At 54.7% G+C, this 24,372-nt stretch overlaps 1 protein-coding gene across 1 annotated transcript in view; it reads right to left on the minus strand.

Annotated features, from left to right (window-relative positions):
* TRPV3 (transient receptor potential cation channel subfamily V member 3) overlaps window positions 1–18,146 on the minus strand; it is a 39,559-nt gene extending 21,413 nt beyond the window's left edge. Inside the window, exons 1-7 of the mRNA XM_010343658.3 lie at window positions 18,028–18,146; window positions 10,952–11,056; window positions 10,061–10,147; window positions 8,791–8,945; window positions 7,848–8,024; window positions 5,426–5,566; window positions 2,474–2,754 (exon numbers count right to left, since the gene is read on the minus strand). Of these exons, the coding sequence (XP_010341960.2) occupies window positions 2,474–2,754; window positions 5,426–5,566; window positions 7,848–8,024; window positions 8,791–8,945; window positions 10,061–10,147; window positions 10,952–11,056; window positions 18,028–18,146 (1,065 nt within the window). The remainder of the gene's footprint in view (window positions 1–2,473; window positions 2,755–5,425; window positions 5,567–7,847; window positions 8,025–8,790; window positions 8,946–10,060; window positions 10,148–10,951; window positions 11,057–18,027) is intronic.
* Window positions 18,147–24,372: the final 6,226 nt, after the last annotated feature.

A 24,372-nucleotide genomic window follows, 5' to 3' on the forward strand; every position in this document is an offset into this window, starting at 1 on the left:
CAGTGAAAAATGGAGGCACTGATGATTTCTTACAACCAGTTTCCATTTGTTCTGGACTTGAGAAGAAGCCAGAAGTCTTCCCAGCTGCCCCAGCCCACCCTCAGCCAAGACCCCTCCAGCTGTGGCTCACCATTCTGGCCGGACGGGTGGTGACGATAGGCACCATCCCCTACAGGGAGGCCCGTGGGACTTTGGTAGGTCAGTGATCTTCAAAACTCTGCTCCATATTAGGGTCACTGGGAAACTCAGAAATTCCCACAGCATGGCCGGGCGCAATGGCTCATGCCTGCAATCCCAGTACTTTGGGAGGCCAAGGCAGGTGGGCTACTTGAGGTCAGGAGTTCGAAACCAGCCTGGCCAACATGATGAAATCCCATCTCTACCAAAAATACAAAAATAAGCCGGGCGTGGTGGTGCATGCCTATAATCACAGACTTGGGAGGCTGAAGGAGAATCACTTGAACCTGGGAGACTGAGGCTGCCGTGAGCCGAGATGACACCACTGCACTCCAGCCTAGGCGATGAAGTGAGACTGTCTCAAAAAAAAAAAAAAAAAGCCACACGCAGCAGCTCATACCTGTAATCCCAGAACTTTGGGAGGCCGAGGCGCGTGGATCACAAGATCAAGAGATGGAGACCATCCTGGCTAACATGGCAAAACCCCGTCTCTATTAAAAATACAAAAATTAGCTGAGCATGGTGGTACACACCTTAGTCCCAGCAACTCGGGAAGGCTGAGGCAGGAGAATCACCTGAACCCAGGAGACGGGGGTTGCAGTGAGCCGAGATCGCGCCACTGCACTCGAGCCTGGCAACAGAGCAAGACTCTGTCTCAAAAAACAAAGAAACAAACAAACAAACAAAAAACCCACAGCATCAGCTAGTGAACTTGAAATCTCTAGGGTGGGACCTGGAGTCTATTTTGTGAAGCTTCCTGGGTGGATCCGAGTGCAGGGATCGGATTTTGGATGCAGAGCCACTGCTCTCTTGGCTTCCTACTTCCTGAAAGCTGAGCCCTGGGTCACCCCAGGATGGGGACATGGGCTTCCTAGGGCACCAACTCAAGACGCAAGAGGAGGGGACTGCTGGGAAGGACAGCGTCCAAGGCCTGGTCTCTGCTGACCCAGGGGGTTCCATCCTGTCTGTCATGAGAGCCCAGCCAGAGAGCTCCCAGGGATAAGGCTAAGTCTCTCTGTCCCGCACCCCAGCCTGTAAAAGCCCCAGGACGGTGGGCAACCTGGGCAGCATCCAGAAAAGTTTTCTGGAGGACACGGAACAGAGGAGGGGAGCAGGGGGCAGGGGTCTCCCCCAGGCTGGCCACAGCGGGCACACTGTGCCCTAGAGAACAAGGGCGTCCTGGGGCCATGCTTCATGCAGGAAGCCTCCTCCCTGAGCTGGGGCAGCAGGGACAGCACACGCCACAGTGGCACACAGGGAAGCCGGCCTTGGAGAAAGCTCCATCTGTAACCACAAGCTGACTCCTCAAAGCCCCGTCAAGCTGTGGTCCTGAGGGTGGGCAGGAGCCGCGGGGAGGCAGCCACACAATCCCTCCTCTGTTGAAGCCGTTCTCCAGCTCCTCCTCCCCCACGAGAGAATAAAAAGGGCCCTTGTGGGGCCCAGCCATGGTCACTTGGGACAGGACCAAGGCCCTCAGGGCAGCTGACCGGGGTGGGGGTGGGTACCCCGAGGCTGGCACCGCTGTGATTACTCAACAGCCACCACCCGCTAGCGTCCTCCTGCGGCTTCCGGGGAGCCACGGCCTCCTCGCAGAGGGCAGAGACAGGCTGAGGAACACGCTCGGTCCCCAGGATCAGTCCCCCAGAACATGAGGCCCAGCCATGATGCCAGCCCCTGAAAGAGATCCGTCCAGCCCTGCTCCAGCCTTCACCAAGGCTCCCAGCTAAGTCTCGACTTCTCAGCCGCGTCACACAAGGCAAGAAGGGCCCGAAGCAGCCACTCTGCTGGGGACGTGGCACGGAGTTCCAACCCGACAGCCAGGCTGGGGTCTCTCCATAACTGGGAAATGGCAGCCCATTGGTTCCGGGCCAGAGCAGCCATCCTGAAACTCCCGTCCTCATGAGGGGCAGAAGTCCCCGAGGGCCACCCCACTCCCTGCGGGGGCTACGGTGTCACCTCAGCCTCAGGCTCCCCCAGCGCAGCCCTTCCAGGACAAGGGATGGAAACGCAGCGGATTGGGGACAAAAACGTGGGGATTGGGTGCACAGGCCGCATGGCGCCAGCTCCGTGGGGCCCCTCAGAAAAAACCCACCTCAGGCGCCACTGCATTTCTGGACCTCAGGCTGGGACCTTCCCAAGCCCGCGGCTGTGCTCTGTCAATCCCCTGTCTGGGGACCCGGGGCTGAGGGAGTGGCCGCTGTGCCCCCCGACCCCGCCCCCCGCGCTCCGGGCCCCGCCCACCGCTCCCTGGGCCCCGCCCCCTGCTCCGGGCCCCGCCCCGCGCCCCGGGCCGCACCTCGGCCTTGCCCATCTTGGCCGCCAGCTGCAGCGGTGTGAGGCCGTCGTTGTTGCGCGTGGTCTCCAGCTCCCAGCTGCCGCTGCGCCGCAGGATCGTGTCGTACATGCGCTTCACGAAGTCGTTCTGCGTCTGGAAGTCCTCGGCCACGGTCACCAGGGCGTGAAGGATGTTGTTGCCCCGCGAGTCCTGGGAGGCGATGTCGGTGCGCTCGTGCTCCATCAGCAGCTCCACGATCTCGGGCTGGTTGGTGCACGCCGCCAGGGCCAGGGGCGTCTCGCCTGGGGGAGGAGGGCGCCGAAGCTGGGTTCTGGGTCCTTCCCCAAGCCCCAGGACGGGGGCCCACATCCTGTCTCAGCAGAATCGCAAGTGAGGTTCCCTGGTCCTCTCCCCATCTCCTGCTTCTGTGGGGCAGGCTGAAGCTACATCACTGCGCAGCCTCCTCATGGGCCTCCCTGCTGCCACCCTGGCCTTTCTGTACCCTGCTGGGCACAGCAGCCAGACCAACCTGTTAGCGCCTCCCGCAGAATGAAAGCTCAAGTTCCAATGACACCCACAAAGCCCTGTGTCCTCTGACCTCTCCTCCTGTCCCATCACTCACTCCCCCGACAATGGCTTTCCTCCACTTCCTCCAACACGCGGCCAGCCGGGGCCTTTGCTTGGCTGTTCCCTCTGCTGGTAGACAGCCAGTCCCTCGCTCCCTCACCTCCTTCAAGTACTTGCTCAAACGTCACCTTTCAGTGATCCGGCCTAACTGGCTCTATTTAAAACTAAAGAATTTAAAACTATTTAATTCTATTTAAAATTGAACTGTTTATTAAAATTAAAATAAGGCGGTGGGTCACGCCTGTAACCCCAGCACTGTGGGAGGCCAAGGCAGGCGGATCACCTGAGGTCGGGAGTTTGAGACCACCCTGACCAACATGGAGAAATCCTGTCTCTACTAAAAATACAAAAAAAATTAGCCGGGCGTGGTGGCGCATGCCTGTAATACCAGCTAGTTGGGAGGTTGAAACAAGAGAATTGCTTGAACCTGGGAGGCGAAGGTTGCTGTGAGCCAAAATCAAGCCATTGCACTCCAGCCTGAGCGACAGGGAGACTCCGTCTCAAAAATAATAAATAAATAAATAAAATTAAAATCCACCCCCCTCTTGCCCCAGACAGAACTCCTAATTCCTGTCCTCTGCTTTACTTTGCATTTTTGAAGAGCCCTTTTCATTTCTTGTCATATTACACTGGCTTCAACCAGGTTCGGTGCAGGGCAATGGTACACACTCGGAACTGGACAATACCCTGTTGACCGGGACATCCAGACCGGACACCCAGGGCTGCCCAGAGCGCAGGCTAGCTAGTCCTGCTGATAAAAAAACTACCCAGAAGATAGTCCCAGCTACTTAGGAGGCTGAGGTGTGAGAATCACTTGAACCCAGAAGGCAGAGGTTGCAGTGAGCCGAGATTGCACCACTGCACTCCAGCAGCCTGGGCAACAGAGCGAGACTCCATCTTCAAAACACCCAGAAGAGAAAACAGATGGGTGATCACCAGTCAGGCGAGACTGGATGGGAGGAGGGGTCTCCTCTGCAACCAAGTTGCACAGAGAACTTTCAGGTGTGACTGAGCCCTTGGTTCCTGTCTTGATTGCAGCAGTGGTTAGCCAGCCGTCGATGCTGTGAAAATGAACAGAACCCTGCTCTAAACGGCTGGATTTCACTCTGTCTACATTATGCATTTCCATTTTTTTTTTTTTTCGTAGAGCATCCTAACCCCAGTTGCTTTTGGACTCTGTAACTTGTCAGGCAGAGGATTTGGTCCTCTCACTCTCGACTCCCGACTCCATTTGCAGTCCTGAGAGGCACTGGACCCCGGCACAGAGGCCAGAGCTGGAGGCCAAGACGCCCAGGTCAATGCCCTGCTACACTGGGGCAAGTCCTTCCCCTTCGCAGAGCGGTCTCCTCGCCTGTAAAATGTGCTGCCTCCTTGGCCTCCCTCCCAGGTCTCTGTTCCCTCAGAGGGATGTCCAGGATGATGCTTCTGAGACCACCAGGTGACACCCCTGGAATGTGGGCTCCTCCCCCCCCACCTCCCAGCCCCTCCTTCTCTAGTCCACACTGGTGTCCTCCCAGGGGGACATCTCCAGCCTCCTCCCGGCCCAGCGCTGTCCTCTGGGAAACCAGAGCCTCTTGACCGTGGGGATGGAGTGCAGAGCGAGGTGGCCCCTCCCTTCCTCCCTCCTCCCTTTCTCCTCCCTTCCTCCCTCTCCCTCCTTCTTCCCTCTCTCTCCCTCCTCTCTTCCTCCCTCTCCCTTCTTCCTTCCCTCTTCTTTCCTCCCTCCTTTCTTCCTCCCTCTCCCTCTTCCTAACGTCTTCCTCCCTCTTCCTAACATCTTCCTCTCTCTTCCTCCTCCATTCCTCCCTCTTCCCTCTCCCTCCTCCCTCATTCCTCCTGCCCTCTTCCTTCCTCCCTCCTCCCTTTCCCTCCTCCATCTCCCTCCCTCCTCCCTCTCCCTCCTCCCTCTCCCTCCTCCCTCTCCCTCCTCCCTCTCCATCCTACCTCTCCCTCCTCCCTTTCCCTCCTCCTTCTCGCTCCTCCCTCCTCCCTCCCTTCCTCTCCCTTCTCCCTCCTCCTTCATTCCTCCTCCCTCTTCCTTCCTTGCTCCTCCCTTCTCCTTCCTCCTTCTTCCTCTCCCCCTTCCCTCCTCCCTCCTCCCCTTCCCTCTTCCCTCCTCCCCTTCCCTCTTCCCTCCTCCCTCTTCTTCCTCCCTCTCCCTCCTTCCTCTCCATCCTCCCTCCCTCCTCCCTTCCTGCCTCTCCTTCCTCCTTCATTCCTCCTCCTCCTTCCCTCGTCCCTCCTCCCTCCTCCCTCTGCGTCCTCCCTCCTTCCTCTCCATCCTCTCTCCCTCCCCCTCCCTCCTCCTTCCTCCCGGACTCGGCGCCGGGCGGGGGCGGCACCCACCGAAGTAGAAGCCCTCGTGCTGGTTCTTGGGGTTGAAGAAGGTCCCCTTGGCGTGGGCGTTGACGTCAGCGCCGGCGGCGATGAGCAGCGCCGTGATGTCCCCCTGCCGCCGCTCGATGGCGATGTTCAGCGCCGTCTGGCCTGCGGACCGGGGTCGGGGGCCCGGAAGCCTCAGCGCGTGGGGCGGGGGCGGGGGCCGGGGCGGTGGCTGGCCTGCCCGCCCTCTGTGGCCTCCACAGCCTCCCGCGAACCACAGGGAAATCAGGGCTCCTCGCTGTGTCTCCCGCCACCGGGAATCCCAGCTTTATTCTTCGCTTCCTTCAGGCTTGCGCGGCCCAAGGAGCGCATGTGGAGCGCCTGCTCCGAGCTCTGACACCAGCGCTGGGGTTCAGGGGTCAGGGGTGCACAGACGCAGCGTCCGTGATTTTCCTCAAGAGGCCACAGTGGCTGGGCGAGGTGGCTTACGCCTGTCATCCCAGCGCTTTGGGAGGCCGAGGTGGGAGGATCACTTGAGGTCAGGAGTTCGAGACCAGCCTGGCCAACATGGTGAAACCGCGTCTTTATCAAAATTACAAAAATTGGCTAGGCCTGGTGGTGCGTGCCTGTAATCCCAGCTACTCGGGAGGCTGAGGCAGGAGAATCGCTTGAACCCAGGAAGTGAAGGTTGTAGTGAGCTGAGACCCATCCACTGCACTGCAACAGAGTGAGACTCCATCTCAAAAAAAAAAAAAAAAAAAGTCCACAGTGCCACTGAAAACTAAGTGCCACGATTCAGAGAGGGGCAGGGGCTGGGGGACCAAGAGCAAGGGCCCTTCACAGCCAAAGGGCACCAGGGTCTTCCCAGGGGCTCTCACCTGGGACCTCAGAAGTTTAGGAGGCTGGGCGGGGCCAGCTCTTAAGCCAGACTAAGAGAGCAGAGCTTATCCTAAGCCCTAAAGTCACAGAAGGCCTTGAAGTAGGGAACTGGCCAGACCAGAAGTTGGAGTTTGGTGCCTGGATGCTTTCAGATCTCTCGGGCTGCAAAATTGGAGAATGCATTCAAGGCAGCCGAAACCAGGGAAAGAAATGAGGAGGCCTGAGCTAAGGAGAGGCAGAGGGCACACGAAGCGTGGAGAAAGCAGGACGTCCAAGGACCCTCAGGACCACAGGCTGGGGAGAAGGGTGTCTCAGGTAAGGCTAGCATCTGGCCCTGGCAGGGAGTGAATTGTATGCTGGAGACTGAGCAGGAAGGGAGAGGCATTCAGCCTGCTAGAGGCTGAAGAACTTCCAGATGGAAGGGACAGAGGCTGGGAGGAGGGGAGGGTCTCAACATGTACCAACAGAAACAGCATTTCCCCAAGAGCTGCCACCATGCTGTAAACAAATGGTGGATTAAAGAACTAAGCTTTTAAGAAAATTAGGAATTTATAACTAACCTTTTGGTAGGGAAGATCCAAAGATCTTGCTTCTTCTTAAGCAAGATCCGAAAGGCAGAAACCACAAATAAAAGGCTGACACACTGGCTTACAAAAAGGCTTTTGGGTTTGGGGTTTTTGTGTTTTGTTTTGTTTTGTTTTGTTTTGACACAGGATCTTGCTCTGTCACCCAGGGTGGAGTTCAGTGGTGCAATCTGGGCTCACTGCAACCTCCGTCTCCCAGATTCACGATTCTCCCGCCTCAGCCTCCTGAGTAGCTGGGACTACAGGCGTGCACCACCACACCCAGCTAATTTTTTGTATTTTTCGTAGAGGTGGGGTTTTACCACGTTAGCCAGGATGGTTCCATCTCCTGACCTCATGATCCATCAGCCTCAGACTCCCAAAGTGCTGAGATTACAGGCCTGAGCCATTGCACCCAGGCTTCATAGCATTTTTTAAATCTAAAGTTACCTTGTTTAGAACAGTGATTTACTTTATTTATTTGTTTTGAGATGGAGTCCTGCTCTGTTGCTCAGGCTGGAGTGCAGTGGCATGATCTCAGCTCACTGCAACCTCCACCTCCCAGGTCTCAGCCTCCCGAGTAGCCGGGATTACAGGCAGCTGCCACAACGCCCAGCTAATTTTCGTATTTATAGTAGAGATGGGGTTTCACCATGTTGGCCAGGCTGGTCTCGAACTCTTGACCTTAGGTGATCTGCCCGCCTCGGTCTCCCAAAGTGCTGGGATGACAGGTGTGAGCCACCACGCCCAGCCTTAGTGACTTTGATCTCTTATTCACCAGTGCATGCCAGTGCCAAAAGCAATGCCTGGCATGTAACTGGTGCTCAAAATTACTTGCAGAATGAAGGAAGAAAGAGGGGGTGCCTGCAGCGTCCCTGGCCCCGTGCTGCATGCTTGGGGCTTCTCAGTGGCAGCAGTGGCTCGACGTGGCATGGCCAGCAGTGGCCCTGCAGCCCCACACCCACCCTCGGAGCCCGAGGCGCATCCCGTTGGCGGCAGGGTACCTTCGTAAGCCTCCTCTGTGTACTCGGCGTTGATGAGCCTGTCCAGCATGTCATTCTCTTCGGCAAAGGCAAGCAGGATCCGCACAATCTCCTTGGTGTTGGGGTTGATGTTTAACAAGGCCTTCATCAGGCAGGTCTTCCCCGTGTCTGAGGCCGTCAGCTTGTGCATGAGGAAGTCTGCGGGCAGGGATGCAGATACAGCAGGGGCCCGGCTGCCCTGGGCCCTCCCAGCCCCGAGGAGGTGGGGCTGCAGCTGCAGACCTCCAGCCCCCACTCCCAGACCTCACGCTGCGGCTCTCCTCCTCCCTCTCCAGCTGTTCCTCTGCCATCTCCTTTGCGGGTTCCTTGCTCTCTGTAGCCCACGGGAGCCTCCTCTGAGGCCTGTTCCTCTGTGCCCACTGTGTGCCTTCTCGCTGTGCACTCCCACCCTGGAATCTCTGTCTCCAGCCTGTCCCCTCCCTCCTTGTGGCCTGCAAATAAAGCTCATGGCCTCCCATCGACCTGATAGTGCCCTGGTCCTGGAGACAGCCAGGGCTCCAGCATCCACCAAGCTACCCAAGTCTAAATCGCACCATGCTGGACTCTCCCCGCCGACCCCTTGCCACCTCCCCAGGTCCTGAGTCCTGCCAATGCCGATGCCTGGGGAGCCCCTCAGAACCCTTCCCCTTCTCAATCCCTGCTTTGGGGTCCCAGCCCTGCCTGGACGGTGGCCTCCTCCAGCTGTACCCCCACCTTCCACACAGTGGTCAGACCACGATCTCACCTGCCCAAACCCTTCTGGGGCTCCCCGTCACCCTCAGAGTCAAGTCCAGAGTCCCTAGCCAGCACGCAGGACTCCTCACACTCCATCCAGCCCCACGAGTTGCTGAAGGGAGGAGAAGGTGAGCACCCGAAGCCAAGCAGGACCCCAGCCCCGCTCCCTCCTCCAGGCTCAGACACTGACCAGGGACATCCTGGTCGCGGCGCCGCCTGCAAAGCTCCTGCAGCTCGGCCAGCAGTTCCAGCAGCTCGTCCACGCAGCCCTCCGACACCGCCGCGAAGATGCGCTTCTTCAGCCGCCGCTTCTGCCTCCTCCGCTCTTCCCTCGCCAGGTGTGCGCTGAAGCAGACAGTGTTTCCAGCTCGCCACACGCGTCCTCTCCACCTCAGCCCCTCCTTTTCCCCACCAGAGCTGCCCACAGGGCGCCGCGCCGGCCCCACGCCTGTCACAATGCCCGCAACCCACTGGGCTCCGTGCAGACCCATCAGGCGCCCCTCATAACGCATAGGCAATCACATTTTGTCCAAATATCTGTATTTGGATGCATGCAGCAATGGTCAGGAAGGACACTCGCCTAAGTGTTGATAGACATTGCCTTAAAAATGTGACATTGCATATTTTGTGTTGTTTGAACTTTATTATTATTATTATTATACTTTAAGTTCTGGGGTATATGTGCAGAACATGCAGGTTTATTGCACAGGCATACATGTGCCATGGTGCTTTGCTGTATCCATCACCCCATCATCTATGTTAGGTATTTCCCCTAATGTTATCCCTCCCCTAGCCCCCCACCCCTTGCTATCCCTCCCCAGCCCCCCGACCCCCTGCTATCCCTCCCCAGCCCTCCAGCCCCTGCTATCCCTCCCCAGCCCCCCACCCCCTGCTATCCCTCCCCAGCACCCCCACCCCCTGCTATCCCTCCCCTAGCCCCCCACCCCCTGCTATCCCTCCCCTAGCCCCCCAACCCCTGACAGGCCCCTGTGTGTGATGTTCCCTTCCCTGTGTCAATATGTTCTCATTATTCAACACCCACTTACGAGTGAGAACATCGGTATTCGGTTTTCTGTTTGAACTTTTTAAATCCATCCCTCCCTGTCCTTCCCCCTACAGACAAGCCACTGTGGTAATGCCTCGACATCTCCTTGTCTGTATGTGTTCTTGCACAATGCATGTGGGTGTTGGGCACAGGTGTATTTTAATTCACATAGGCGCTAACATTGCCGTTCCATTGCAGCCCGCTGTCGAACGTCTCAGAATGAATGGTGTTAGGGAATTCGACGCCCCACTCCTTCCCCCCAAATCTCCCACATACAATGGATCCGAGACCCCACTTTCCCAATCCCCAGGAATGCTGGCTTCTTTCTCTTTCCTGCAGGATCCGGATCCTGTCTCTCTGGCATCCCCAGCCTCAAGGGTGGGCACAGCGGGAGGAGGGAGAGGGCCAGACTTACCTAGGGCTGTTGGGATTGGATGGGGTCTCTGTCACATCATCCTGAGGAGACTGGGGGGAGTCCATGTCATCACAGTTGCCAGAGATGCTAGAGGTGTTGGGGGAGGGAACGGAGAGGGTTTTAGTTTTAAAATGGGTCGGATGCGATGGCTCACGCCTGTAATACCAGCACTTTGGGAGGCCAAGGCCAGTGGATCACTTGAGGTCAGGAGTTCAAGACCAGCCTGGTCAACATGGTGAAACCCCATTTCTACTAAAAATACAAAAACTAGCCAGGGGTGGTGGCATGTGCCTCTAATCCCAGTACTTGGGAGCTGAGGCAGGAGAAATGCTTAAACTCAGAGGTGAAGGTTGCAGTGAGCTGAGACTGGGCCACTGCGCTCCAGCCTGGGCAACAGAGTGAGACTTCATCTCAAAAAAAAAAATACTACTAACAATAATAAAGTTTTTTTGGTTTTTGTTTTTTGAGATGGAGTCTTGCTCTGTCATCAGGCCAGAGTGCAGTGGCTCAGTCTCAGCTCTCTACAATCTCTGCCTCCTGGGTTCAAGTGATTCCTCTGCTCTTCCCTGCCTCAGTCTCCCAAGTAGCTGGGACTACAGGTGTGCACCACCACACCTGGCTAATTTTTTGTATTTTAGTAGAGACGGGGTTTCACCATGTTGACCAGGATGACGTCGATCTCCTGACCTCATGATCTGCCTGCCCTGGCCTCCCAAAGTGCTGGGATTACAGGCGTGAGCCACCAAGCCCGGCCAACAATTAAGTTTGATAATAGACAGCAATAGCCTCCCATAGCCAGGCCTGGCCCCGTGGCCCAGGGGGAGTCACTGTCCCCATACTGGAGCTGAGGGCTGCGCCCAAGGCAGGGGGCGGGGCTGGGCCAGTACTCACCACTGCCGGATGTTGGAGTCCATGGGCTTGGAGAAGACAGGGGGAGAGGTCTTGGCCACCGTGGGGTTGGGCTCGAACCCCTCTATCTCCAGGAAGAAATGCGCACTGAGGAAACATGGAGGAAGCCCGTCAGGGCCCAGCTGGGCAGAGCCGGTCGGTCCGTGTGCTGCCTCCAGCCACAGCGCGTGCCCTCACGCTGATCACACGCCTGCCAACTCTGAGCCCGCACGGCCCCGCCCAGCCCTCCTGGGAGCCCTCAGTGATGGGCACTGTCATCACCTGCATTTTACAGATGGACACTGGGAAGCTGCCGGTCGAGTGTGAAACCCCAGAACAGGACTGAGGCGAACCCAGTTACTGGAGAGGGTTATTTAGCCAAGGCTGAGGACACACCCGAAAACGAGACGCAACACAGTGGGGTCCGTGGCCGCACTTTCTCCTACGAGCAGGATTTTGAGGGCTTCAATATTTACAGGGGAAAAGTGCACAGTAGAGAAAGGAAGAAAGAAAAAAAAAGAGGGAGCAGGCCAGGAGCAGGGGCTCACACCTGTAATCCCAGCACTTTGGGAGGCCGAGGCAGGCGGATCACCTGAGGTCAGGAGTTCGAGACCGGCCTGTCCAACATGGCGAAATCCTGTTTCTACTAAACATACAAAATTAGCCAGGTGTGGGGGCATGTGCCTGTAATCCCAGCTACTGGGGAGGCTGAGGCAGGAGAATCGCTTGAACCCAGGAGGCGGAGGTTGCAGTGAGCCGAGATCGCACCCACTGCAATCCAGCCTGAGTGATAGAGGGAGACTCCATCTCAAAAAGAAAAAAAGGAAAGGAAAAAGGGAGCATAGGGCCACATTCTTCTGAGGCTTTGATTCTGCTTCCTGAGTACACGTGTGGCACATGAAAAGGGGTGGGTAGAGGAAACGGTCAGTTAGGGATTCATCTTGCTCTCAGTTAATCTGTGCTTCACGTAAGATAAGCATACATACGCAGGGGAAGTAGTCAGATATGCAATTGTCTCAGTGGGAGGGCGGGTGAGGGGGGATGGTTTCTAGTCTCCTCTTGTCCTGTAGCGCCAATTAGCTGTTAATTCACAAAGTCAGGGTGAGGAAGGCCTCCCGTGGAGACACGTGGCTTCCGTCTGTAGGTAGAGCAACCTGCCCAAGGTCACGCGGCAGACAGGTGGCAAAGCCCAGATTCAAAGCTGGGTCTAGGCCAAGTGCAGTGGCTCATGCCTATAATCCCAGCACTTTGGGAGGCTGAGGCGGGTGGATCGCTTGAGGTCAGGAATTTCAAGACCAGCCTGGCCAACATGGTGAAACTCCGTCTCTACTAAAAATACAGAAATTAGCCGGGCGTGGTGGCACGCACCTGTAATATCCCAGCTACTCAGGAGGCTGAGGCAGGTGAATCACAGGAGGCGGAGATTGCCGTGAGCTGAGATCGCACCACTGCACTCCAGCCTGGGTGACAGAGCAGGACTCCCTCTCAAAAAAGAACAAAACAAAACTAAAACTGGGTCTGGGTGACTCTCCCTGCCGGAAGCACTGGGTGGATGAACCCGAGTCTCTACTGCAGGCGGCCGAACACTGGAGCCGGCTTTCCCTGTCTGCAGCTGCCTCAAGGATGGGCAGGATGGCACTGGGAGCGAAGCTTTCCCAATCACCACCTAACCCCCTCCAGCCCTCAGGTCTGAAGTTGGAGCCCTTCTGAGGGGCAGTCCCTAGACTCTGAGATCTACGCGGGCCTTCCTGGCTCTTGAGGGAAAGGGAACAGCCGGAGTTATACCGGCCACCTTTGATCAGTACCTGTACTGTTTGTCACAGCAGAAAACAGGGTGAAAACGGCTGATCCAGGCCAGGCTTGGTGGCTCATGCCTGTAATCAGCACCTTCGGAGGCCGAGGTGGGAGGATCACTTGAAGTCTGGCCTTGCCAACCTGGTGAAACCCCATTTCTACTAAAACTACAAAAATTAGTTGGGCGTGGTGGCACACGCCTGTAATCCCAGCTTCGCAGGAGGTTGAAGCATGGGAATCATTTGAACCTGGGAAGTGGAGGTTACAGTGAGCCAAGGTTATGCCATTGCACTCCAGGCTGGAAAACAGAGCAAAACTCTGTCTCACAATAAAAAAATAAAATAAAATAAAAAATAAAAAAGACTGATATAGAGCAGGGAGGACTTGAGGGGTTAGAGGACAGGGCTGGGAATTCTCCGTGGAGAAGGAAAACACAGGAAGCCATCTCAGGCAGCGGAGAGGAGCGGCGGAGGGGAGGGGAGGGGACGGCAGCTTTCTCCTTGGGTGGGGAGAAGAGAGAGGCCAGGACCCTGTGGCCTGGCTGAGCCCCAGGGAAGGGGAGATACTGGCCTATGAGAAGCAAGACATACACCCAAGACGTGACTCCCAGCCAGACAGAGCCCCAGCTCCACCTTCAGACACACCCACAAACGCAGGCACTCATGTCCTTGGAAACCACAATTACACGCTCAGAGACGACAACCAAGACTGTGAATATCAGGCTGGGGGCGGCCTCAGTGGCAGCAACACCCCTGCCCTGCCGCTGCTACAGGACAGCTGCGGCCTCTGTGGCCTGGCCGGGGACTGTGGCCTCCCAACCAGCGGGGCCTCTCCTGGCACACGGGGTCCTAAGCATCTCTGCTGCCTCCTTCATTCTCAGGCCCAGAAGGACCAACTTGCGCCTTTCCTCCCTCTCAGGACTACAGAAGAGCTCCCAAAGGGCAGGCTCAGCCACGTCAGACCCAGGAGGGAGGGCAGCAGGGAAGGGACTGTGGCCCCCTTCTGCAGACGAGAGTGCTGAGGCTCAGCCTGGAGAGGCAGCTCCTCCGTGGGCCCCCCAGGGTGAAAGCCAAGTTGGTGAAAGAACCTGCTTCCTGATGTCCGGGCTCACAGTCCACACTGCAATCCACACTGCTTTGCTCCCGCCTTAGCAATCCGAGCCTTCTTCCAGATACACTAGCTCCAGGGGTTGGCCACAGAGGGGAGCATGCCTGGCACAGCCACTTCCTAGGGTGGGGCAAGCAGGAGAGAGACCCTGGGCTTGCCTGAGGAAACCCTGTCCTTTCCTCCAGCACAGGCAAGCCTGGAAGGGTCAGCGTGAACCCAAAAACGGAGACACGTGGTGAGGAGCGTGGTCCTGGCTGACACATTGGCCCTCACCTGCCAGTCTCCTGCCCACCAGAAGCAACCTTCTGACCTGAGCTGCCAATCAATCTCTTCTTCCAAAAGGGAGGAGTTGAACCCTTGCCTGGAAACTGAAAGCCTGGGTTCTAGTCCAGCTCTGCCTCTGCTTCCTATGTGACCCCAGAAGATCACCTGCCATCCCTGGGCCAGTCATCGTCACCTGAATGGATGATGGTCGGGCCAGATGACCCCTAGGGCCTGGACTCTGGAGCCAGGGCAGCTCTGGGATCGTCCTCTTAGGGAACATCCAGCTGAAGTGGGCATCAGAGGTCAACCAGTCTGATTGCCACTTCCCTGCAGCCCTGAAGTGCCCCAGGGCTTTTGCCTCCAGTCCACCACAGCAGCCTGACCCAGAAGCTCCCAAAACACTTGATGGTGGCTGAGCCCCAAAACATCCTGGTTGAGATTTGCCAAATTATCTCCAGACACAGCTTCAAGTTCTGTACCATGGCTTTTTCCCCAAGACAGCCGGCCCCGTCCCTCCCCTGCTGCCCATCCTACGATACCTGTCTGTGTTCCTCAGTGCTGCATTTACTCAACAAATATTTACTGTGCATCTGCAATGTGCCAGGCACTGTTCCTGCAGTTGGGGATACAGTAGGGAACAAGTGGACAAAATCTCCATCCCTTCCAGAGCTGCTGCTCCAGTGAGTTGGTCAGAACTGACCAAGAAATAGTACAGTGAGGCCACGACTTTCCACACTCTGCAAAATACACCACCCTACAGCTGTGCATTCCTCAATGGCAGAGACCACAGTTGAATTACCTTTGATTCCGAGCACTGGTCCTAACACGCAGAAGACTTCATCAGTGAATGAGTGGAGAGATAGATAATGAGTGAAGGGCAAGAGAGTGGAAGGAAGGATGGTTGGTTGTATAGATGCTCAGATAAATGGATGAATGAATAATGGAGAGATGGATGGATGATGGGATGCGTATATAAGTGGATGGATGATGGATGGATGGATGGATGATGGGATGGGCATATAAGTGGATGGATGATGGATGGATGGATGGTTGGATGAATGGGTGATGGATGATGATATGGGAATATAAGTGGATGGATGACAGATGGATGGATGGATGGATGGATGATGGCATGGATATATAAGTGGATGGATGATGGACGGATGGATGGATGAATGGGTGGATGGATGATGTCATGGGTATATAAGTGGATGGATGGATGGATGGATGATGGCATGGGTATATAAGTGGATGGATGATGGATGGATGGATGAATGGGTGGATGGATGATGGCATGGGTATATAAGTGGATGGATGATGGATGGATGGATGGATGGATGGATGATGGATGATGGGATGGGTATATAAGTGGATAGATGATGGATGGATGGATGATGGGATGGGTATATAAGTAGATGGATGATGGATGGATGGATTGATGGATGAATGATAGGATGGGTATATAAGTGGATGGATGATGGAGGGATGGATGGATGGATGATGGGATGGGTATATAAGTGGATGGATGATGGATGGATGGATGGATGATGGCATGGGTATATAAGTGGATGGATGATGGGTGGATGGATGAATGGGTGGATGGATGATGGGATGGGTATATAAGTGGATGGATGATGGATGGATGGATGAATGGGTGAATGGATGATGGGATGGGTATATAAGTGGATGGATGACAGATGGATGGATGGATGGATGATGGATGATGGGATGGGTATATAAGTGGATGGATGATGGATGGATGGATGGATGGATAGATGGATGATGGGATGGGTATATAAGTGGATGGATGATAGATGGATAGATGAATGGATGATGGGATGGGTATCCAAGTGGATGAATGATGGATAAATGGTTGGATGGCGAGATGAGTAGGTGAGTGGATGGATGATGGAGGAAGGATGGATGGTGAGATGGGTATATTAGTGGATGGATGATGGATAGATGGATGGATGGATAGCGAGATGGGTAGGTGAGTGGATGGATGATGGATGGATGGATAGATGGATGATGGGATGGGTATATAAGTGGATGGATGATGGATGGATGGATCGATGGCGAGATGAGTAGGTGAGTGGATGGATGATGGAGGATGGATGGATGGATGGATGATGGATAGATGGATGGATGATGGATGGATGGATAGATGGATGATGGATGGATGATGGGATGCATATATAAGTGGATGGATGATGGAGGATGGATGGATTGATGGCGAGATGGGTAGGTGAGTGGATGGATGATGGAGGATGGATGGATGGACAGATGATGGATGCACAGATGATGGGTAGATGCGTGGATGGATGATGTATAAATAGATGAATAAATGATTGATGGATGGATGAATAGATGACAGATAGGTGAATAAATGATTGATGGATGGCTAGATAATAAGCAATTGGGAGGGTAGGCTAGGTGGACAGGACCAATAAGCAGATAAACCAACATAACCTTAAACCAAAATATTGGGAGATTGCATCCTTCAGGTGACTTCCATCGTGCTCTCAGGTGTTTAAAGCCTTTACCTCTCCTAAGCCTCATTCCTGTCCCAATCTCTCACAAGAAGATGAGGGGCAGTCCTTTGTCACTGCCCTACCTCCCTACCTACTCAAGGCCTTCTCCCAGAGTCCACAGGGGCCCAAAGTGGGTCCAGAAAGCCGATCACAAGAGCTTCTATCAACTCCAGACCTGAGGCTGAGAGCCCGAGGGAAAGGAAGAAGCATTTCCCCATGGATGAATGGATGGATGGATGGATGGATGAATAGATGATGGGATGGTTATATAAGTGGATGGATGATGGATGGATGGATGAATGGATGATGGGATGGGTATATAAGTGGATGGATGATGGATGGATGGATGAATGGATGATGGGATGAGTATATAAGTGGATGGATGATGGATGGATGGATGAATGGATGATGGGATGGGTATATAAATGGATGGATACATACAGTGCTCTATACAGTGTCCTTGTGTATGGGAGGGCTGTGCTGAGCCACCAGGCTGCTAGCTCACCCGCTCACTCGCTCACCCACTCCTTCTCTCATTTCCCTGCCTGCTCTTTAATGGACTCATCCGCTTACTCAAAAACTACTAATACCTCTGTGCAGGAAACTCAGGGAGACAGAAGGGAGGAGATGAACCTTCCAGGGCCCCAGGCTCAGAGATCTCAACCAGAGCTGAGACATCATCCCCATGACCGCGTCACCCTCTTCAGAGACGGGCTGGGCTATGGGAGCTCAAAGCAAGAGAAGAGCCTTCCGGCCGGCAGGGTGGAATTTGGTCTGCGACTCGACACCAGCCTCTGGCCCCATGGATGAGGGTGACAATGAGGATGGTGACGGTAACAAAAACACTCGGTACCGCCACGTGCCGAGCGCGGATGCGTGCCAGGGCTGCACTGCGCGCTGCACTGACTTGATCCCAATCAACCGTCACCCTGTAGTTGGAGCCACCGCTGGTGTCCCCCTTCCAAAGCTGGAGTCGAACAGCTCGAATAACCTGGCTGCTGCACAGTGGATGGAAAGCCTCGGTGTGTGTGGAGACCGCGCCTGGCAGAGGTCCGGGTCACCCGGAACGTCCACCCAGCATTCTGCTCCTGCGTCTCAAGGACGGCTCCAGCCATCCCTCACCTCCCTCGGGAGCCCTCCGGACGGCGCCCGCCTCAGTGCCCCGATCCCTCCACAGGGGCTTCCCTGACCGTGCCAGTCCATCTGACCACCAGAGTGCCCTGTGCTCTTGCCCGCACCACCCCCAGCCATACCTCGCCGGACGCCAAGCCACCCCAGGCGAGACTGAGTGTCTCCGGTCTCCCCAAGGCAAGGGCTCCCTGGGGTGCCAGGCCCCTGCTAGCGCCCCTTACGGGATCCCAGCCCCAGGCCTTCCAGACCCACCTCTTCTTTGTGGGAGTGGTCTCCGCCGGCCTCTTCTCTGGCAGGACGACAGGGTTCCCACCGGGGGCAGCGACTCTCCTGCCCATGAGAGGCACCATCTCCTTGGGGTAGGCATTCATGGCTGAAACATAACCACAGGGCAGATGCTCAGGCCGAGGGGACAGGGGGAGCTTCCAGAGCTTAGGACCGGCATGTGGCAGCATCCAGCTCCCAGTCACACTCCCTAGGACAAGAAGCTCACTTCTCCCTTCCCAGGTCACCAACTCTTCTTCAAGGACAGAGAAGCTGTCCCCAAAGCTTCTCCAGCTCCCTGCTCCAGCACCCCTAATGCTGTGGACCACCATGGTGATCCCGTAGAGACCCCCATGCCCCCACCCTCTCTCAAGACACCATCACCAGCCGACCAGTCCCCAGGTGGACTCCTGAGCACTAGCCCTGCTTTCTGAGGTCCCTCTCAGATTTTGTGTTCAGAGCAGCTCTCAAAGAGGTTTGACCTTCACAGAGCAAGATTATCACCTCCTTTGCTTTACATGTTATGCCCCTAATAACACAGCTTCAAGCTCCTCGGGTGTTTTGGATTCCCCAGTGCCCAGGTGGTCTCTACAGCCAACACAGCGATCATCTCCCCCACCCACCCAGAGCTTTATCGAATCAGCTGATAGCTGGCTGTCCATGAGACTTGCCTCTCACCTGCAGGGAGCAGCTGAGTCCCCCGGCCCCAGGTGGAGGAAGCCGACCCCTCAGTCCAGACATGCTTTTACTGATGCTCAGTATGGGCTGAGCTCAGAGGGGTGTGCAGACTGGGGAAGAGGGACCGATACATCTTCCAAAAAGACCTGGAGAGATCTTACAGGCTGTTGTGTGGACAAGAGGCAGGTGAGCAGAGGGCACAGCTTTGCGGGGTAGGGGGTGTCAGGAGTGTCAGGTGTGGCCGGAGAACCTGGGAGCTCACAGGGACCCTGCCAGCAAAAGGTGTGCAGGCAGGTTGGGCCTCATGAAGTCTTCAAACACCACATAAGAGCTGTGGCTTTAGCCAGACGCGGTGGCTCATGCCTGTAATCCCAGCACTTTGGGAGGCTGAGGTGGGCAGGTCACCTGAGCTCGGGAGTTCAAGACCAGCCTGGGTGACATAGTGAAACCCCATCTCTACTAAAATACAAAAAATTAGCTGGGCATGGTGGTGCACGCCTATAGTCCCAACTACTCAGGAGGCTGAGGCAGGAGAATTGCTTGAACCCAGGAGGTGGAGGCTGCAGTGAGTGGAGATTGTGCCGCTGCACTCCAGCCTGGGCCACAGCGCAAGACTCCGACTCAAAAAAATAAATAAAATTTTATTAAACATTTAAAAGGAGCTGTGGCTGACCCCCGGGGGCTGCTAGGAGTCAGGTGCTGGGGCTCAGGGGCTCTGGGTTACACAGGAGAGAGCAGGCTATGCTCGAGGGTGTGGGAGACCAGAAGCCAGGAGCCTGGAGGAGGCTGCCGCGGTGGTCATAGGGATGGGGAAGGGGGCAGCTGGCCACAGAGGGATGACATGGGCGGGGAAAGGGTTGTGTGAACAGGTGGTAACTCTGCAGTCGGGGGGTGCCATTCTCAGCTTGAGTCACCCTGAGGGAACTCGCCTGGAGACACACAGGTAGGGGCAGGAAGATGTATTCCTGTAAGAAGAAGCCAGCTGGGTGGGGTGGAACTGGGGCCACTGGTCATCCTACCCCAATAGGAAGGCTTCCTGGAGGAAGTGTCTGGAGCTGAGCCAGGTGTCAGCAGGCTGGAGAGAGTCCCCCGCCCTCCAACTCAAAGGGAGCAGGCCCAGGACGGGGGCGGCAGTGGCGAGGGGAGCTTGGGCCCTGAAGAGTGGGCACCCTGAGGCCGGGCAGGGGAACAGTCCTCGGGGAGGGAAAGCTGGGCACCAGCCCTGCCATGTCCAGTCCCGGCCTGATGAGGACGGGGCAGCCTCTGCAGCTTCCCCAGCCCCACGTGGCCTGTGGGGGACTGAAAGGCTGGGGTGCACCAAGCCAGGAGGCAGAGGACGGACGCGTCTCTTGCCCCTCTTTGGACCTCGGGTTTCCTTTCTAAGAAGTGGGCCAAAAGGTCCCCAAGGACTCCGTGGCTCTGCCAGCTGGTTGCTCTGTCCCTTCTCTGGGCCCACGAATGTGCACGGCCCCAGGCAGCTGGGGCAGGAGAGACACAGGGAACCCCGGACGAGGGCTGCGGCAGCTACCATTAGCTCCCTGAGTCACCCCATAAACCCTGCATTCTCACCTGCTGGACTCTCTCATGCCCTGACCCTCCCTCTCTCTCCCAGTCCCTGACACTGAAACGGCCTTTCCTGGGCGACAGAGCCACAGCTGCTGACTCAGCTCCTGTGAGATGCTGGCTGGTCCCTCTCCTGCTGTGGGCCACCTCCTCTCATCCCGAACTCCCATCACTCTCCTGCCCCAGAAAGCCACATCCCTGGGCTGGCCTGGGGAGCCAGGAGCCTCACCTCTGCCCCTCAACGGGGATGATACTGAGGTGTTCTCCCTCCCTCCCCAGGATTCCCAAACCTCAGAGAAACGTGCCTGAGTCCGTAGGGACCTGTATCCTCACACACCCCTACAGCCGAGAGCTCACGGCTTTGCTTTTCTTGCTGGGGCCGGAGCTCCTTCCAACCCTCCTCCCAAGGCCTATTGGCCAAGGGCACACACAGCCCAGAGGACCTCTGGGCTCCCCAGGGGCCTTGGAGATCAGCAGCTGCCTCGTGCAGGGAGGACTCACCTGGTGAGGTTCTGGGTGGTCGTGGCAACCCTTGCTCTGAGCTCACCGCATGTCCGGGGCCCAAGGCCCCCGGGTGGGACTGTGGCTGGGGCGACGGGAAGCTGTCATGGCAGGCAGAGGGATGGCTGGAATGAGGCGTCAGAGGCAGAACTGGCTGGGCCACCTGCCCTAGGCACCGGGCGGGCCATGCCCACAGCCACCCACGTGGCCTGTGTGAGTCACCCCCACACCCACACAGCAGCCTCACCCCCACCGGGGAAAAGGCAGGTGAGGCACCAGGTGTCAAGGCTGAAGTTCTGGGTCCACCTCGTCCTGCTCTGGCATTTGATGCTGGTCAGGTACATCCTGTCACAGGCCTCAGTTTTCCCAGCTAGGAAATGGGAATCATAATACCTGCTTTCCGAGGATGCCATGAAGAGGGGAAGAGATCACAGGGGTGGGAGGGCTTAGTGGAGGGTCAGCGCTCTGCTCTGTCCCCTGAGAGAGAATGCCTGGCTGACTTCAGGGCGCCTAGCCCCAGGACTCGGCCGTCGTCAGTTCCTGGATGACCAGGCTCGGTGGCTCACGCCTTTAATCCCAGCACTTTGAGAGGCTGAGGCAGGCTGATCACGAAGTCGCAAGTTCGAGACCAGCCTGACCAACATGATGAAACCCCGTCTCTACCAAATTTACAAAAACTAGCTGGCTTTGTGGTGGGCACCTGTAATCCCAGCTACTCGGGAGGCTAAGGCAGGAGAACCACTTGGACCCAGGAAGCAGAGGTTGCAGTGATCTGAGATTGTGCCACTGCACTCCAGCCAGGGAGACAGAGTGGGACTCCCTCTCAAAAAATAAGTCAGTTCCTGGGATGAGGCCTCTTGGGGACAGAAGTCCCCATTTAACGCTTTCCACTAGCAGCCACGCCTCACAGGCCTCAGTGTCCACCTCATCCCTTCCTGGCTGTCCGACCTTCACAAGTCATTTCTCTGAGCCTCAGTCTCCTCATCTGTGAAATGTGCTTCAGAAACCCACTTTGCGAGGTTTCCATGGAGCTTCAACAAGTGCAGGTAGGGAGAGAGATCCAAGATGGCTGATCACTAGCAGCTTGGGATTGTAGCTCCCACTGAATACGCAAAGAACGAGAGGACGCCATACCTTCACATGAATTCTTGTTGCTCACGCACCAGGAGATTCCCAGCGGAGGAGCCCCACGGGTCGCCAGCGCGACTCTTGTGACCGGCGAGGCGGTTTTGCCGGCGCCTCGGAGCGTCGGTTCTTGGTGCAGAGTCAGAAAGGCACCATCCATCTTAACGCCGCTGATTTGGTCAGCGCAGTGGGTTGCTCAGATTTCGGCGCTGAGAATCAATAAGTTGGACGTCCACTCAGAAACCCAATTACAAAGACGGTAATTATAAAGACCACAGATGGATAAATCTACAACGAAGGGAAGAAAACAGCCAAAAAAGGCTGAGAATACCCAAGATCAGAACGCCTCTCCCTCACCAGGGGATCCCAGTTCCTCATCAGCAACGAAACAAGGCTTGATGGAGAACGAGTGTGTTCCAATTACAGAAGCAGGCTTCAAAACGTGGATAATAAGAAACTCCTGTGAATTAAAAGAACTTATGCTAACACAATCTAAAGAAACTAAGAACTTTGAAAAAAGGTTTGACGAAATGTCAACAAGAATACAAAATTTAGAGAGGAAAATAAGTGAATTGATGGAACTGAAAAACACAATACGAGAACTACGTGAAGTATGCACAAGTTTTAACAGCCGAATTGATCAAGCAGAAGAAAGGATATCAGAGGTCAAAGACCAACTCAATGAAATAAAACAAGAAGACAAGATTAGAGAAAAAAGGATAAAAAGGAATGAGCAAAGTCTCCAAGAAATATGGGACTATGTGAAAAGACCTAATCTACGCTTGATAGGTGTACCTGAATGTGACGAAGAGAATGAATCCAAGCTGGAAAATATGCTTCAGGATATTATTCAGGAAAATTTTCCCAACTTAGTAAGGCAGGATAATATTCAACTCCAGGTAATACAGAGAACACCACAAAGATATTCCTCAAGAAGAGCAACTCCAAGGCACATAATCGTCAGATTCACCAGGGTTGAAATGAAGGAGAAAATACTAAGGGCAGCCAGAGAGAAAGGTCAGGTTACCCACAAAGGGAAGCCTATCAGACTTACAGCAGATCTCTCAGCAGAAACCCTACAAGCCAGAAGAGAGTGGGGACCAATATTCAACATCCTTAAAGAAAAGAACTTTCAACCAAGAATTTCACATCCAGCCAAACTAAGCTTCATAAGTGAAGGAAAAATAAAATTTTTTGTGAACAAGCAAGCATTCAGAGAATTCATCACCACCAGGCCTGCTTTACAAGAGCTTCTGAAAGAACCACTACACATAGAAAGGAACAAACAGTATCAGCCTTTCTAAAAAATACCAAAAAGTAAAAAACGTCAATATAATGAAGAATTTACATCAACTAATGGGCAAAATAGCCAGCTAATATTAAATGACAGTATTAAACTCACATATATCATTATCAATTCTAAATTTAAATTGACTAAATTCCTCAATTCAAAGACAAGCAATTTGGACAAAAAACTAAAACCATATGCTGCATCCAGACCCATCTCACATTCAAGGATACACAAAGACTCAAAACAAAGGATGGAGAGAGACTTACCAACCAACCAGAGAGCAAAAAATAAATAAAAAGCAGAAGTTACAATTTTTGCCTCTGATAAAATAGTATTTAAAGCAACAAAGATCAAAAGAAGCAAAGAAGGACATTATATAATGATAAAAGAATTAATGCAACAACAAGAAGAGTTAAAGGTCCTAAATATACACGCACCCAATACAGGAATACCCAGACATACAAGACTTATAAAGAGACTTAGACTCCCACACAATAATAGTGGGAGACTTCAACATTAATATTAGACAGATCAATGAGACAGAAAATTAATAACGATATCCAGGACTTGAACTCAGATCTGGAACAAGTAAACGTAATTAACATTTATAGAACTCTCCACTTTACACAAAATATACACTCTTATCAGTACCACATCATATCAACTTAGAAGTTTAAACGAAATGTTGGTTGGCTCCTTGTTTGTTACTCTCTTCCCTCATTTTCTTTCATGTCTCCATTATTAAGGACAATTATAGGCATACCTATATTTAGACTGCATTCTAGCCCGGGCAGCAAAGCAATACCCCCATTCTCTCTCCCTCTCCCTCTTTCTCTTTCTTCCTCTTCTTTATTCTTTTTATTATTCTTTAAAAAAAAAAAAAAAAAAAACAAGTGCAGGTAGAAAGGGCCAGAGCAGGCCAGGCGCAGTGGCTCACACCTGTAAGCCCAGCACCTTGGGAGGCCGGGGTGGGTGGATCACAAGGTCAGGAGTTCGAGACCAGCCTGACCAATGGTGAAACCTTGTCTCTACTAAAAATTCAAAAATAGCCTGGCAGGGTGGTGGGTGCCTATAATCCCAGCTACGGGAGGCTGAGGCAGGAGAATCACTTGAACCTGGGAGGCAGAGGTTGCTGTGAGCCAAGATTGAACCCCTGCACTCCAGCATGGGTGACA

The sequence above is a fragment of the Saimiri boliviensis genome, chromosome 17, assembly GCF_048565385.1.
Source record: "Saimiri boliviensis isolate mSaiBol1 chromosome 17, mSaiBol1.pri, whole genome shotgun sequence".
Lineage (NCBI taxonomy): Eukaryota > Metazoa > Chordata > Mammalia > Primates > Cebidae > Saimiri > Saimiri boliviensis.